The 16,834-nt window shown below is 39.5% G+C and overlaps 1 protein-coding gene across 1 annotated transcript; it reads left to right on the top strand.

The window, feature by feature from the left end:
* The first annotated feature begins 437 nt into the window (after positions 1-437).
* On the top strand, positions 438-3,812 carry SLITRK5 (SLIT and NTRK like family member 5). The gene has a single exon (XM_005516439.2). It carries the CDS (start codon positions 438-440, stop codon positions 3,303-3,305), a length of 2,868 nt encoding a protein of 955 aa, XP_005516496.2. The 3' UTR covers positions 3,306-3,812.
* The last annotated feature ends 13,022 nt before the right edge of the window (positions 3,813-16,834 follow it).

Genomic DNA, 16,834 nt, shown 5'->3' with positions numbered 1-16,834 from the left:
CTGGGGAATAGGGGAGGTGGGAAACCTTGTAAAATGGTGTTTCTTTCTCTTAAATTAGAAACGTGAAACTGAACTGACAGCCATTTTATGTATATTTATGGGGCTGGTTGTGAAAAGGAAATCCAGAGAAGCATTGAAATTCACCCCACACTAACAGAATCAGAACAATTCCTACTGTGACCTCACCTTTTTAGACACTGAGGGCATTTGACTCGCAAGGAGCTGCCTATCAACCCTTTAATCAAGGCATGTCAGCCAGTTTCCAAAAGTATGGGAATTAGAAGTGACAGGAGGGGGGGATTTTTTGATAGGTGAACAATTCTCTACCCCACTGAAGACATATATAAACTTTGTTTCCATTTCAAATGTTACGGGGCTACCCTATTATGCTACTTTCTTTTTTTTTTTTTTTTCTCCTTATCCTTACAGGAAATAAAATGTATGCTTGCTGCTCTACAGTAACTTTGGAACAGGACCTCAACAAAAAAATGCATATCTGGATGCTGCAGACGATCGCATTTGCTTTAACATCACTAGTCCTTTCCTGGGCAGAAAGCATCGAGTATTATGGGGAAATCTGTGATAATGCGTGTCCTTGTGAGGAGAAGGACAGCATCTTAACAGTGAGCTGTGAAAACAGAGGGATCATCAGCCTTTTTGAGATCAGTCCACCAAGGTTCCCTGTTTACCACCTCTTGTTGTCTGGGAACCTTTTGAACAGGCTGTACCCAAACCAGTTTGTCAATTACACGGGGGCTTCAATTTTGCATCTGGGGAGCAATGACATACAAGACATCGAAACTGGGGCCTTTCATGGTCTGAGAGGTTTAAGGAGGCTGCACTTGAACAATAACAAGCTGGAACTTTTACGGGATGACACTTTCCTTGGGCTAGAGAGTTTGGAATACCTACAGGTTGATTATAATTATATTAGCGTCATTGAACCTAATGCCTTCAGCAAACTGCATTTGTTGCAGGTGCTGATTCTCAATGATAACCTCCTCTCCAGTCTGCCCAACAACCTCTTCCGTTTTGTGCCCTTAACTCACCTGGACCTGAGGGGTAACCGGCTGAAGCTGTTGCCCTATGTGGGCCTCCTGCAGCACATGGATAAAGTGGTGGAGCTGCAGCTGGAGGAAAACCCCTGGAATTGCTCCTGTGAGTTGATTGCTCTAAAGGATTGGCTGGACAGTATCTCATACTCTGCTCTGGTGGGAGATGTGGTTTGTGAGACCCCTTTCCGCTTACATGGTCGAGACTTGGATGAAGTCTCTAAGCAGGAGCTCTGCCCCAGGAGGCTCATCTCTGATTATGAAATGAGACCTCAGACACCATTGAGCACTACAGGGTATTTCCACACTACCCCGGCCTCAGTCAACTCCGTGGCCACTTCTTCTTCAGCTGTTTACAAATCTCCCTTGAAGCCCCCCAAAGGGACCCGGCAACCCAACAAGACAAGGGTGCGCCCCACCTCCCGCCTGCCCTCAAAAGACCTGGGATACAGCAACTATGGCCCCAGCATTGCCTACCAGACCAAATCCCCGGTGCCTTTGGAGTGCCCCACTGCCTGCACTTGCAACTTGCAGATTTCTGACCTGGGCCTCAATGTCAATTGTCAGGAGAGGAAGATTGAGAGCATTTCTGAACTGCAGCCCAAACCCTATAATCCTAAGAAGATGTATTTGACGGAAAACTACATTGCGCTGGTACGCAGGGCAGATTTTGTGGATGCCACTGGGCTGGATTTGCTGCATCTGGGCAATAATCGCATCTCAGTCATTCAGGACCGGGCTTTTGGGGATTTAACTAATTTGCGAAGGCTGTACCTGAATGGGAACAGGATCGAGCGGCTGAGCCCAGAGCTGTTCTATGGGCTGCAAAGCCTGCAGTACCTCTTCCTGCAGTACAACGTCATCCGGGAGATAGAGGCAGGCACCTTTGAATCTGTCCCCAACCTTCAGCTCTTGTTTTTGAACAACAATCTGCTGAGGTCTTTGCCAGGGAACATTTTTTCTGGTCTGTCTCTCTACAGGCTGAGCCTGCGGAGCAACCACTTCTCCTACCTGCCAGTGAGCGGGGTGTTGGACCAGCTGAAATCCCTGCTGCAGATCGACCTGCACGAGAACCCCTGGGACTGCACCTGCGACGTGGTGGGCATGAAGCTGTGGCTGGAACAGCTCAACACCGGTGTCCTGGTGGACCAGGTTATCTGCGAGTCCCCTAAGAAGTTTGCCCAGAGCGACATGCGGGCCGTCCGGGCGGAGCTGCTGTGCCCCGACTACTCGGACATCGTCGTCTCCACTCCCACGCCGTCCCCGGGCCAGCTGCCAGCCAGGACCACCCCCTCCTCCTCCACGGTGCGCCTCAATGGCACGGCGGCAGCGGGCAGCTCCGCGCCCGGGGGCGGCGCCGGCGGCGGCAGCTCCTCGGTGCCGCTCTCGGTGCTGATCCTCAGCCTGCTGCTCGTCTTCATCATGTCCGTCTTCGTGGCGGCGGGGCTCTTCGTCCTGGTGATGAAGCGGCGCAAGAAGGGCCAGGGGGACCACGCCAGTGCCAACAACTCCGACGTGAGCTCCTTCAACATGCAGTACAGCGTCTACAGCGGCGGCGGCCACCACCACCACCCCCACCTCCAGCAGCACCCGCCCCACCGCGGAGGCGGCAGCGGCGGCGGGGGGGGCGCTGCGCTGCCCAAGGTGAAGACCCCCGCCGGCCACGTCTACGAGTACATCCCGCACCCCCTGGGCCACATGTGCAAAAACCCCATCTACCGCTCCCGGGAAGGCAACTCGGGCGAGGATTACAAAGACCTTCACGAGCTCAAGGTCACCTACAGCAGCCACCCCCTGCCACCCGGCGGGGGCGCGCCGCCGCCCCCGCCGCCGCCGGCGCCCGGCGGGGGGGATGCGCCGGCGCGCAGCCCCGCGTACAGCGTGAGCACCATCGAGCCGCGGGAGGAGCTGCTCTCGCCGGTGCAAGACGCCGATCGCTTTTACAGGGGCATTTTGGAGCCCGACAAACACTCCCCCTCCACGCTGGGTACACCCGGCTCCACCCTCCCCGACTACCCCAAGCTCCCCGCCGCCTACACCTACTCCCCCAACTATGACCTTAGGCGTGCCCACCAGTACTTGCACCCGGGGCCGGGGGACGCCAGGCTCCGGGAGACAGTGCTCTACAGCCCCCCGAGTACTGTCTATGTAGAGCCCAACAGGAACGAGTATCTGGAGCTAAAAGCAAAACTAAACGCAGAGCCGGACTACCTCGAAGTGCTGGAAAAACAGACCACATTCAGCCAGTTCTGAGAAACAGCCCCCCCGCCCCCCGTCCCCTCGCCAGTCTCAGCAGCTCCTTCTCTAGAGTATTTGTATTTAACAACCACACGCAAAACAAAGAAACGTAAATGCTGACCTCCCTACACACACACACCTCGCCCCCCTCCTCTTTTTCCCCCTTTAATTCATTTTATTGTAGGGTGAAGTGCCTTGGCACAGGACTTTTCAGCTTCGGGGAATGATTCTGAAAGGGTGTGCTGTTCAGTTTGGTTTGGTTTTGGTTTTGTTTTTCTCTGTTACTGCGTTTGGAAGTCGGAAACCACCTATTGTGTAAAATGGGCACAACACTGGCATTGTGTGGGTGTCCATGTGTGTTTGGGGAAGGCGGCAGGAGGTTTCATGGTCTCTTGTCAGGTCACATTCAGGTCGTGCTTTTTTTTTTCCTTTTTTTTTTTCCTTTCTTTTCTTTTAAAGACATTATTTTTAGTTTTCTCTCTGGTTGAAGAGTACGGCGCACATTTTCCCCTTTTAGCCATGGGTGAGTCTAAATGGCTTTTGTGGAGAGATTAGCACACCCCGACTTTAATACAAGGTTTCCTTTTTTTAAGGATGTGTTTGTATACTTTCTGGACTTTTGAATTAAAAAAAAAAATATATTGTGATCTTTAAAGGGATCACTGTAGATGTGGACAAATCATTAAAGAGTGCAGAGATATATGATCCATAACTGGTTAGTGAAAATAACTTATTGATGAAATATAAAAAAAAATATTTTATTGTAGCACCTATTTTTATATGCACATTAGCATTTCTCTTTCCTTCACTATTTTAGGGCCTAATCTTGCAAATTTTTAACTCACTTGAGTATCTCTATTTGTGAAAGAAGTCCCAGCTTAGGCCTTCATCCTGCAGGCACTTAAGCACATGAACAACTTTACCAATGTGTGTGGTTCTGGAGACTCACTCATTGAGCAAAGTTAGTCAAAAGTCAAAACAATTAAGATAGAGGATGCAGAATTCTTCTTATAAGTAAAAATACTGGGATGTTTAAGTGTTTATTTTTTTTCCCGGGGTTGGGGTCCAAAGTCTGTGGATTGCTTTAAAATATTGCACTACAGTGAGAGCTTTTTTCCCAAATCTGATATAGTATCAGAAGGACCTTTTAAATCTCTATAGATAATGCCAGTTATGACCAAATCCTAACAGACAATCTGAGACATAAAATCTGATCACAAAAGGAAAAAAAAAATCATGTTTCTCTATTGAAAAAATGTATCTTTTAGCAACCTCCTGCTCAGGAGTCTGGTTGGGCAAACTAGTGAGGGACATGTAGAAGGCATTCATTTTATCAGTAAAAAAAGTTTCATTTTTGATTTGTTGGTTTCATTTTTTTCTTTTTTTTTTTTTTTAAATTGTATTAGTTAACCAAAATATAATGATTTTGCAACTGTTGTAGCCAGTTTATGATTGTTTAGTCAAGTACAATTGCACTTGTACAGATCCACATGTTTACTGGCATCCTGAAAGACCAAATGATGGACTGTACAAATCTCTATAAAATGTCTTTACCCCTTTGGGCAGCAGGCAATGGGAAGAATATTCATAAACACAGCATCACTGTAAGATGGGACAACTCATGTCTCATATGTATCCCAGCACATGTGATTTTTTAATAGTTTCTGAATAAACACTTGGTAAATATTTCAAATGTAAGATCCTGAAGTAATGAGTATCTGAACTTTAAAATTTCTGGCCAAAATAATCCGTTTGTACGTTGGATTCTCTTTACTAGCAATTAAGGCTTATAAAAAAGATCTAACATTTCTAGGCAAACATAATGTGTTCTCTGTTTTTGGAACATGACATGTGGTAATTACCAGCATGTATAACATGGGTCAGAAAGCAACACAATGATATGTGTTTCAACAACATATTGAATAGGATAGTTTTATATTTACATTTTGTTTCCTTACTGAGGTGTTCTTTAATATTTGGAACAGGGTAAGTGATATTTCACAAGTGTTTTCTTTCTTCATTAGGTTATATTTAATATTGTTTCCAGAGTTACTCACTGGTACATCTTTTATTACAAAAGGGCTCTGTTCTATTCTGCTTTTCCTACCCATGTACAATCTGTCACTTTCTACAAAAACAAAGCTGTATAACTGGGCTGTTGAAATTCAAGAAAAATGTTTTCTTGGCGTGTGTTCTTCCCTCTGTGCCACCTACACTGAGCAAAAGCAAAAAAAAAAAAAAGAAACAAGTATGACTGTATTTAGCTTGGACAGTTTAGTAAGCAGAGTGTTATTTCAGTTTGAAATGCAAAGTTGAGGAGTGTTCTTTTTTCACAAGAGACATAACAAATGGCTATTCTGTTCACTGCTCTCCATCTCCTGCAGACTTCCCATTGACACCAGTGAGAGATGTGTGTGTGGCTGCCTGAGGTGCAGTTTTCCAGCCCTAACTTTGAATCTCTGCCTTTATAACTATTGCTGAAACCAGTGGCCTGGTTCTTCCATTTAAGCTCAGTAGAGGCATGCTGTTGTTAAATGGGTATAAGTAAGAAAATTTTCAGCCTCACTGACTTTGCCAGAGAAAGACTAGCTCAGAAAGGATTGAAGGAGAAGCTCCTGCAAACTTTGTGTCTCTTCATGTGTATATATATATATCTTTCCTGTGTGGTTCTAACCTGATGTTTATGAGTTTGCATAGGTGTCAGTACAAACATAGGATGAGGTCCTTATTGTGAAAGGTACATTGCGCATGGCATTCTGCCACAAAGAGGCAGCATCCGCAAATGAGTAAATGAGCAGGAATTGCTTGGATTTGTAAGAAATAGCTGAAAGAAATCCCTTGACATTCTGTTTATGTTTGCATCCTGACGCTGCCATTTCTGAGGTCGGTAGTACTGCTGCTTCCATGTGTTCTACATGCATTTAATAACTGCTAATGAAGGATTTTTCTAATGGTCTACACTACAACCAGAACAATTAATTTCCATCTTTTTGACGACTCACTTTCAGTAGAAAAAAACATGTTATCGCTTGTGTTACTGGAGAAAAAGATTAATTGACATCAATTACCTACAGAAAGTGCATTCCGGAAGATAAATCCTTGAAAAAGAATACAGAATCAAAAATAATATTCTTTAGTCAGTAATCATCCTGAAACATATCTGAAAGGGTTATTTGTGAATGAAGACTTCAATGGAAGTAGGAGTTCCCACTCAGTGGCTAAAATGATATATCATCTGTGGATAATTATTGCAAGAAAAAGTAGATAGGAATAGAAATTGGCAAAGGGACATATGCCTCTGATTCAAAAAGAGGATAAGAGATAAAATAATTTGTTTGAAGAAAAACTCACCCTATTTTGAGAATTCTGAATATTATTTTTAGTGGGTTATCAGATCTGTTATATTCCCCTCTTTTTTTTTTTTTTTGTAGGTTTTTTGTGAGGTTGACAAGTAATGTTGAGCTTACTGAATCACTCATGTAGCCTCACATTTCATTTCAAAAGTGCATAAGTGAATGAAATTCTGTGATGAACAAAAAAAAAAGTAGAAGAAAATCCTAGTTTCTCAATGTAATTATTTGAAACAAAACATAAGTGAAACCCATTCCCTTCCCTTCCCTTCCCTTCCCTTCCCTTCCCTTCCCTTCCCTTCCCTTCCCTTCCCTTCCCTTCCCTTCCCTTCCCTTCCTTCCCTTCCCTTCCCTTCCCTTCCCTCTTCCCTTCCCTTCCCTTCCCTTCCCTTCCCTTCCCTTCCCTTCCCTTCCTTCCCTTCCCTTCCCTTCCCTTCCCTTCCCTTCCCTTCCCTTCCCTTCCCTTCCCTTCCCTTCCCTTCCCTTCCCTTCCCCTCCCTTCCCTTCCCTTCCCTTCCCTTCCCTGCCTTCCCTTCCCTTCCCTTCCCTTCCTTCCCTTCCCTTCCCTTCCCTTCCCTTCCCTTCCCTTCCCGCACCTTCCCTTCCCTTCCCTTCCCTTCCCTTCCCTTCCCTTCCCTTCCCTTCCCTTCCCTTCCCTTCCCTTCCCTTCCCGCACCTTCCCGCACCTTCCCTTCCCTTCCCTTCCCTTCCCGCACCTTCCCTTCCCGCACCTTCCCTTCCCGCACCTTCCCTTCCCGCACCTTCCCGCACCTTCCCTTCCCGCACCTTCCCTTCCCGCACCTTCCCTTCCCGCACCTTCCCGCACCTTCCCGCACCTTCCCGCACCTTCCCGCACCTTCCCTTCCCTTCCCGCACCTTCCCTTCCCTTCCCTTCCCTTCCCTTCCCTTCCCTTCCCTTCCCTTCCCTTCCCTTCCCGCACCTTCCCTTCCTTTCCCTTCCCTTCCCTTCCCTTCCCTTCCCTTCCCTTCCCTTCCCTTCCCTTCCCCTTCCCTTCCCTTCCCTTCCCTTCCCTTCCCTTCCTTCCCTTCCCTTCCCTTCCCTTCCCTTCCCTTCCCTTCCCTTCCCTTCCCTTCCCTTCCCTTCCCTTCCCTTCCCTTCCCTTCCCTTCCCTTCCCTTCCCTTCCTTCCCTTCCCTTCCCTTCCCTTCCCTTCCCTTCCCTTCCCTTCCCTTCCTTCCCTTCCCTTCCCTCACCTTCCCGCACCTTCCCGCACCTTCCCGCACCTTCCCTTCCCGCACCTTCCCTTCCCTTCCCTTCCCGCACCTTCCCTTCCCTTCCCGCACCTTCCCGCACCTTCCCGCACCTTCCCTTCCCTTCCCGCACCTTCCCTTCCCTTCCCGCACCTTCCCGCACCTTCCCGCACCTTCCCTTCCCGCACCTTCCCTTCCCTTCCCTTCCCTTCCCGCACCTTCCCGCACCTTCCCTTCCCTTCCCGCACCTTCCCTTCCCTTCCCGCACCTTCCCTTCCCTTCCCTTCCCTTCCCGCACCTTCCCGCACCTTCCCTTCCCTTCCCGCACCTTCCCTTCCCTTCCCGCACCTTCCCTTCTTTCATATTTTACTCTCATTTATAACAAAATGAGCTGAATTTAAAGTGGTTAATCCCAGAAGATATAGCCTGTAATTTCTAGACATTCCTACACACTGTTTGAAACACCAGATGTTCTGTCAGTCCTCTCATCAGTTAAAAGTGACAAAAATACAGCTTCCACCTCGGTAGTTCTGGAGCCCACATTCTCACCCCTTTTTTTTTTTAATACATATATCTTTACCATCCAGTATTTTAATGGTCACTTAAGGTTGTGAAAGCATGTTCAGTTGATACTGCATACTGCAGAAGTTAATTTCTAAACATTTTCTTATGTTTTAATTTTTTTATAATGCTTACAGGTATTTCTTCGGGGTATTCTTTTTAGGAAAACAAATATAGAGGCATCATTCCTCATATCACATAATAATTTAATTATTAAAGTAATTTTTGAAATTGGTAGAAGAGCCTAGAAATGAGCTTATGACTCACAGTAAACACAATATAGAAGATATATCTGTAAAGACAGGAATAGCTAATTGTGGTTGTTAGAAAATGTGAAGGCAAGATCCTGCTTTTGTAGGTTGTTTAGATCTCTGTTTAGCTGTAGCTAAAATGTCTGACCAGCATGTTGTTTCTTACAGAAACTTAAGAGTCTGTTTAATGCATATGGTTCCCTCTCAGGGGGCAGAGTCCATTAAGGCACTACATCCTGAAGGACAGGGTAAACAAGAGCTCCTTCATTTTTAGAGGGCAGGTTCTTTATATTGCTCAGTGTCTCCAGGGAACCTGAATAGCCTTTCATTAGGTTAAAGACTGGCATACTGAATTACAGCGTCTCCAAACCGGAGAAGGAGGCTGAAGTCTTTTGCAGTCTTATGCAGAACTGAGAATGCTATTGGCACTACTGGCATTAAACAAGAAAAATGGGGAGAGATGAGAGAGTGAATGGCAGACACAATTCCATAGCTGTCATCCTTCAAACAGTTGTCACATTTCTATTGATTATTTGATTGTAGGGAGCTTGTACCTCTATTCTGCAGCATCCACTTACCCTGGAAAATGTAGGACCTCAAGCTAAGGAGTGACAGGAGGATGGAGGAGTAGACAAGTGAGGCATTTCTGTGAGAGAAGTAGGCAGGATAGCAGCACTCTGAATGGGGCAGCCACGCTATTTGTTTTTCCCAACCCTTCTAAGAAGCTTTGCAATGTGTTTTGCTGAAAAGAGAGCACACAGATATCCTTACAGTCCTGCAACACTGTCTTACATATTTGTGTTTGTCCATTTATATATAAATAGTATCCTAATATTATACGTCTTTGCATTTTTTTCATTATTCAGCTACATTTCAGGATATCTAGCAGTATGATGATACTCCAGAAATGCTAAGCACAGTTATGCTTTAGAATAATTGTTTATTCTTAAAACACTGAACAGAGCAGAGATAGGACAGAAAAAAAGGCACATTTAGGTCCTAGGAGCAAGAGGCATCTAGTTAATTGAATATACAGAGAAATAAAGTGTAATGAAGTTTGTAATTGAATGGTTCTCAAATTAACTATTTAACTTACAGCTAATGGGCCACATTTTGCTTCTAGTTGTGTAAGTACACAACTGGATTCCATTGACTTGAGGAACTTGCAAAACATTTACCTTGCTCTTGTGAGTCTGGCATTTTGTCATTGAAATAAGCCATTCTCTTAGTATTTCTGTTTTGTACAATGAAAAATTTGAATACAGTAATGATAAACATTAGTAGTTCTTTTACGTACCTCCAAAATGAATCACATGGATTTCCAATCTGCTGACGAATTAACTGAACACTGATGTAAAATGGCACTGTAAAGTTTATCTTGGACCCCTGATTATATGGAAGTATGGTTTACATCCACAGACATACATGTGGCTCTTCAGAATGATGGATCATATGAATAAACAACATACCTCTATTTAATTCTGTGCACTCGGTCCCAAAACCTGGAATTAGATTCAATACTTATTGATAAAAATTGTTCCCTTTGTGGTGTTTTTGCCATGGAAGATGCAACTACTTTTGCTGCAATTTTGCAGGCTTATATTTACAATGTTTTTAAATTTTACAGAAAACTATAGGCCATGTCAAACAAAAATTTATTTTTTTTTCTGGCCAGACACACGATTACTATTTGTATATCATGAAATGGTTCTGGGTGATCTTCCAAAAATGCCCAGATTAGGATAAGATAAAAGGTTGTATAATAATTGTGTGGTTCAATATTTCATGTAATAAAATATTTTTTTTTTCTGATGATTTCAACAGTATATCTGATTTTGTGAACAACTAGATCATTAACATATTTGGTAATTTTGTATTCTGTGGCAAAAAGTTTATATTTGAGGAAGGGGACAAAGTATGAGATTGCATTTGTCAGACGTCATATCAATTTTATTCAAAAATGCTTAGAGCAAAAGTACTGAGTTAAATTCTTCAAACTTGAAAGTTAGAAGTCTAGTCCAATTTTTGAATTTTGGAAACAGTGTTTAATTACCAACTAGATTATTATTTTAACCATACGTATTTTTTTACCACCTGTACTTTAAAAAATAAACAAGTGTGTATGTATATATGAAGTGTATGTGCACATATATATGTCTGCATATATACATATATGTACACCTACACTTATATCTATTTTTATTTCTTTAATTAAAATTGTCTTTACTATAATGTAAGAATATTTCCATGTGAATTGTGAGAGCTTTTAGTCTTGGAATGAAACAGAAGTTCTTCACAGAGCATGTAAGAGGTAAATGCTATATCCATGTAATCACCAAAAAGTCAGTCCAGTCATACAATGCTTCAGCTTTTCTAATATAGTAATATAAATTTTGTGTTGGGGTTACTAGGAACAAAAGTTTGGATTCAAATCAGTTTTAATGTGTCTGAATATGGATTGAAGGGTATTAATATTGCAGTATTTTAAACCTGTACCTTTTAGATCTGACATAATATCACATGGCAAAACTGGCCTGAAATTGATTTTCTGTATCTTTACTACTATAGCAATTCATTGGTCCAGTCAAACGGATAAATAGACACCTAACAAATGTATTGTTGAGAAAGACAAGAGTTCTTAGAAAGGTCTCTCACTTAGGTGTCTGAATTTAGTTTTAAAATTCTGAATTCATAATGGTGTTTAATTATGCAATTAATTATTACAAGTAATGACAAAGATTTGTTCCCTTTCTAAATGCTGAACTTAGGTGAGCTAATCAGTTTTTTTAGTTACCACTATAATAAAGCTGTTAGTCCCAGTGGCAGTTGCTTTCTGCTGAAAATTAAAGCAGGGTTGTTCTTAGCATTGGTACTCTTCAGCCATGATGCAATTTTGTCATTTAAATTCTTTTTTAAAATATGGAAAATTAAGGATTTTAAAATTATATTTAGGTTGGCAGTTTGCTAAATTGAATTGAATATGTTATTACGTTTATCTAATATTTATTTATGCAATTTTAAGTAGTTGTTTGTTTCATTTTTTTGTTGGTTTTGTTTTTTAAGCCATCCATACAACTCTTTACAGGTGATGTAATGATATGGTTCCATGAATTTATGTGTAGTTATGTACAGTGTTGCACATCTGGTTAGATGGCATCTGGTAACTTACAACAAACCAAAATATCTAGATTACAACATGCTTCACATTAAGCTCAAAATTCAAGAATATGTACATTTTCCTGTTTCCAAATTTGTAAGAAATGCTTACACAAACATCAAAGAACTTGAACCACTTTCAAAGAATGCGTATTCTGCTGAATCATTTATTCCCAAATATAAATATCTTCTTTTAGTGATGAAAAGTGCATCAAAGGAAAAATTGCCTAATCAGTATATTTGATGGTTTTGAAGTGAGTGAAAATTCTCTCATTGATTTTACTTTTTTGGAAGCATATAATTTCTTTACACTGTATGTTTCTTCCTGTTAGAGACTGTTTATTAGCCTACCATGCATAAGAAAAATCCCTGCTGCAAAGGTATTTCAAATCTCTATCCGTTACAGCCTTGGCTGTTTCTTAAAGTTGTTTTATTTTTTCAGTGATTAAATTATGCTTGGTCTTTTAAGGGTGGATTTTTTTGCTTTCTTCCATTCAAACATATCATACAATGTAGTCAATACCGGTGGTGGAAATTTTTTTAAAAACTGTATATTGATGGGTTCTTCCTGTTTATAACATTATTATTTATAAACATTCTAACTCTTTGAAAGATTTAACAGTTACACATTTTTTATTTTAATTTCATGTTTCCTTCTCATTCTTTTTTTCCTACACGTTACTGAATCAAACTGCCTGCCTTTGCTTTGAAGGCTGCTTTTTAAGTACAGAGCACAGTTGTGTGCAAAGGGATCTAAGGTATTGTTCTTCAGTGTGTTTATTTCTTTTAAAGAAAAATATTGTACTCTTCTAAAAAGCTATTGATTTTCTAAGGAAAATCACATGATATGCATTTCTTCTCTCCTTCTCCATTCTTACATTGTGAGGCACTGAAGAGGTGTGTTTGGTTTTGTAGCTTTTTTGTAGCAGGTGTAACACCTTAAGCAAAAAACTCATCATTGTCAAAGGAAATTATGTTTTAAGTAGGATTTAAAAAAAAAATCTGCCTATAGCATCATTACTGTAGAATTGTAACGCAAATACATAACTGCATAAACATGCATTTACATGTACGTGTGGGACACCAGATTTGGGTTTTTTCCCCCAGTTAATTTTTTTTTTTTTAATGCATCTTTTCTCAACAAGAGGATTTGTCATATAATTACAAAGTGCTTATATAATGAAGCTTTCCAGCAGAGTAATTTAAGCCATAAAGTGGTCTCCTTATTGACAGTTTCTGATTGGTTTCAAATGTTTATTTTTAATTTTTGGCCTGACAAGTAATAATTTCCAACAAGTAAGTGGTAATGTGCCATAATATCATGTTGAACAGTAGAATCTATTAGTTTAATCGTGCAATATATTACTTAATAATTTTTTAATGGTAAGAGTCTACTAATGCATATTGTACTAACATGTACATTAATTCTTCCTTAAGAATACTTTTTCCTAAAGAATAAAATGTTACTATTCTCTTGCAAAAAGTTTTTTCTAAAAATATGAGAAGTAGTTAAGATAATGATTCTAAATTCAATGGGTTTTAGAAGTATAATTGAATGTCTTTATGATGGGTAATATTTTTTCATCCACACATTTTTTACATTGAATGTGTTCTATAATTTTCAGTATATTTTATATACCTAGTGTTATCTATAATTAAATATTTCTTAAGACTTTTTGGATTACTAAGAAGTTTTTGTTAGATTTAGTTAGGATCAGAGTTTTAATTATGGAGGAAGAAAACCCCCATCTCATCAGTCCATCTTCATACTATTTATCTTATTTATCTTATGATCAAATAACTCAGATTTATTTTTCTGTCATGTTAAAGTACTCATTTCTGTGTAGTAGTTTGAGAATGACTTACTGCTCTATATAATCATCTATGGTGAAATACCAAAAAAATTCCCATCTTTGCTCTGATTGATTCTATGTAATTTTAATCTATAGTTACATAGTGAAACTGTTTTCTTTTATGTTTGTCTTAGACTTAGGTGCCCTTATCTCCAGGTCTGTGTTTCAATGTAAGGCCTCACATATGTTCACTTAATCAAAACTCAGTATTACTTCACAACCCAGAGAGAAAACCATTTAATAGTTTCCTGGGGCAACAAAGACAAAATTTCCAAAATAGATTTTGATTTTCTGACTCCTTCCACATGTGAAAATTTGATTTATGTGAGTTGTCCCATTGGGTTCAATCAGGATTTTTTGTGATACATACTTTTATGTTTGGAATTCTGAATTTAAATATGTCTGACACATACAGACTTATGCCAATACTTAATCTGAGTTCTAGTTTGTCTAATGGAGAAGGAAATGTTTCTAAAAATTTTAGGATTATGATTACTGTTGCTAAAGTATTTTCTTCCTATGAAAAGGTCTCTTCTGGATTTACTCACGCAGAAAATATACAATTAGGTGTTTGTATCTGAGAACATTTTGATATGTTTGAAAAGATCTGAGGACCTTCAAACCTAAAACTACTTCAGTTTCTGAAATGCTTACATTTTGTTTTCAGTTGAATGTTGCTGGGTTGAAAAGGTTACTGATAATAATGTTTAAGCCTAATGACAGAAAGGTACTAGGAGGCTTAATGAATGTTTTTATTTATTCAGATATTTGAACTATATATAAAAGGTATATATATAAAATATTGGTAGCTATAGGTTCTGAATGTCTTCCTTTTGTCTTGTCTGCTAAAACGGGGTAGGTTTTTTTTTTGCTTCAATAGAGATTGCAGGATTTGAATGAATTTTAAAGATGTTAAATAGCTGTCATTCAAATACTTCAATAAGAATAGTTTTTTTTTTTTATTGCTGTTATTGTTTTCATTAAGCTCAGAAAAAATCAGGTCATATCTATTATTGGGACTCACAGGGTTTTTAGGAGGTGAGTGAACAATTGCTAAGAGGCCTTGGGCCTCTCCATGTTAAAACAAGTTAAATGACGACAGTGATTAAAAGGGAGCTCATTTTAGTGAGTTCGTGATTTGAGAATATGGTCAATTTATATTTATCTCTGCATTTTAAATATTAAAAAGATTAACATTGTCAAAGTTGTTTACTAACACTGAGAAGGAGACAACTATTCTCAGGACAGAGACTCTTAAAGCAGGTATTTCTATTACCAGAAGTTAAATCAAAGATTTCAATTGAACTGTCTAAATTGAGAGATGCAGAAGTAAAAACATATAGAACATAGGGCATTTGATACATAGACTATCACTAAAACTTAAACTGGTAAGCATTTTTTTATTTATGTACAGCCTTTCAACCCTTGATGTCATATTCTTATATTAAAAGGATGTTTTAGCTGTAGTTAGGGCAGCACAGTCAGAAGAGAGACAGGTATTTTGGTCTATCTTATTTAATCTTAGAAAAATCATGGGGTTTTTTATTTTGTTTGTTTGTTTGGTTGTTGGTTTTTTTTTCCGATACACAGGCATCAAAATTTAAAATAATCCAGTATCAGCATTAAAATTGCTACAAGCAAACTGAAATATGAAATTAAGATACGTTGTTCTGTGACCATGGGAGATATTTGTGAGAGTGCTTTGTTGACAATTAATTGATAATTATGGCTTGTATTCTTCTAACACCTTTCTTCCCAAAGGATCCTAAAGTGCCTTACAAAATTAGGGCCTGTTCCTGCCCTGACTGAAGTCAATGGGAGCACTGCCAATGGGAACAGCACTGGGTACTTAGGAAGCTAATAAAAGCTGCATTCAAACATCATTTCTGCTACTAAAATGTGTAACTGTTCAACTTACACAGCAATACTCCCAGCGGTTTAAGACAGGAAGTGAATATTACCATATACAGATTGCAAATTTTTAAAAAAGTATGATTTTAAAGCGGTACATGGTCCAAATCAATATTAGTGTTAATAGCACTGATTTTGATTAAGATTTCTGTTTGAGTCTTCATCCAAACAGATTCTTTGCTTTTTTTTTTTTTTTTTGTGAAGATCTGAACATTAGTTCCAGTAGGTCTGATGACTGATGCAGCTTGCATTACTAATAAGTTGTGTACACATATTTTGGAGTCCAGATTTGCATGATTTTGATGCAATAATTTCAGAAAAATATAACATGGATGTACCAGTAATATTCTATAATTATTGTATCCTTTTGCTGATTAGTTTTTAATTTCTACCTGAGAAAGCCTGATATTATTATCAGAATTTTGTGTATGTTTCCATATTTGTTCAATTTACATATTGAGCTGATTGCTGTGATATGTGGAGGACACGATTTGATGTTTATATAACTGAAATTCCAGTAGAAATTAAGCATTGTACCACATATTCTGATATTTTTCTTTAGTTTTAATTTAAGTATCTTTCATATAAAATTTTTCAGCTACAAAACCATTAAACAGCATACATAGATCCAAAAAAAAAATACACGTGAGAACTAATGCAGGTAGATGCAATACTATGAAAAGGCCTGAATTCTTTTTCACCCAGCACTTTTTTCTAAATTATTTATATTGGTGAATGAGAAAATAATAATATTATTTAACATTTTAAAAATTATTGCTATTTATCAAAGCAGAAAAAATAGCTCTTGGACTGTTTTGTTTGTCTCTAGTTAGAGGCTTTCAGATGGGACTGAAAAAGAAGCAGCTCAAAGAATAACTAAACATCAGAAATTATCTAGTAGAATATGTAGCAACTGAGGTCTTTGAATCAGATAAATACATGTGCTGTGTATTAAAAATAAATAAATTGAGACTACAGAGCTAAATAAATTCAATTCTAGTCTTGCTGAATCCTTCTAGTCTTACTCAATAAATATTTACTAAATCTGCCAGCAAAATCACAGAAGATAAATCTTTGCATTATTGACCAGACAGAAATTCTCTGTATCATTAATTTGAATAATATATTTACCTTATTAAAACAACAAAAAAAAGACCCACCCCCCCAAAAAAATCAACAAAAAACCCAAAGAACAAACACCAAAAAAGCCCCCCCCAAAAAAGAAAGCCCAAAATATATGTAATACCACTT

Source organism: Pseudopodoces humilis, chromosome 2 (genome assembly GCF_049639895.1).
Source record: "Pseudopodoces humilis isolate 2021_Gansu_Grassland_sample_001 chromosome 2, ASM4963989v1, whole genome shotgun sequence".
Classification (NCBI taxonomy): Eukaryota; Metazoa; Chordata; class Aves; order Passeriformes; family Paridae; genus Pseudopodoces; species Pseudopodoces humilis.
The sequence above is the reverse complement of the archived record's forward strand: the minus strand, read 5'-3'. Positions and strand labels throughout refer to the sequence as shown.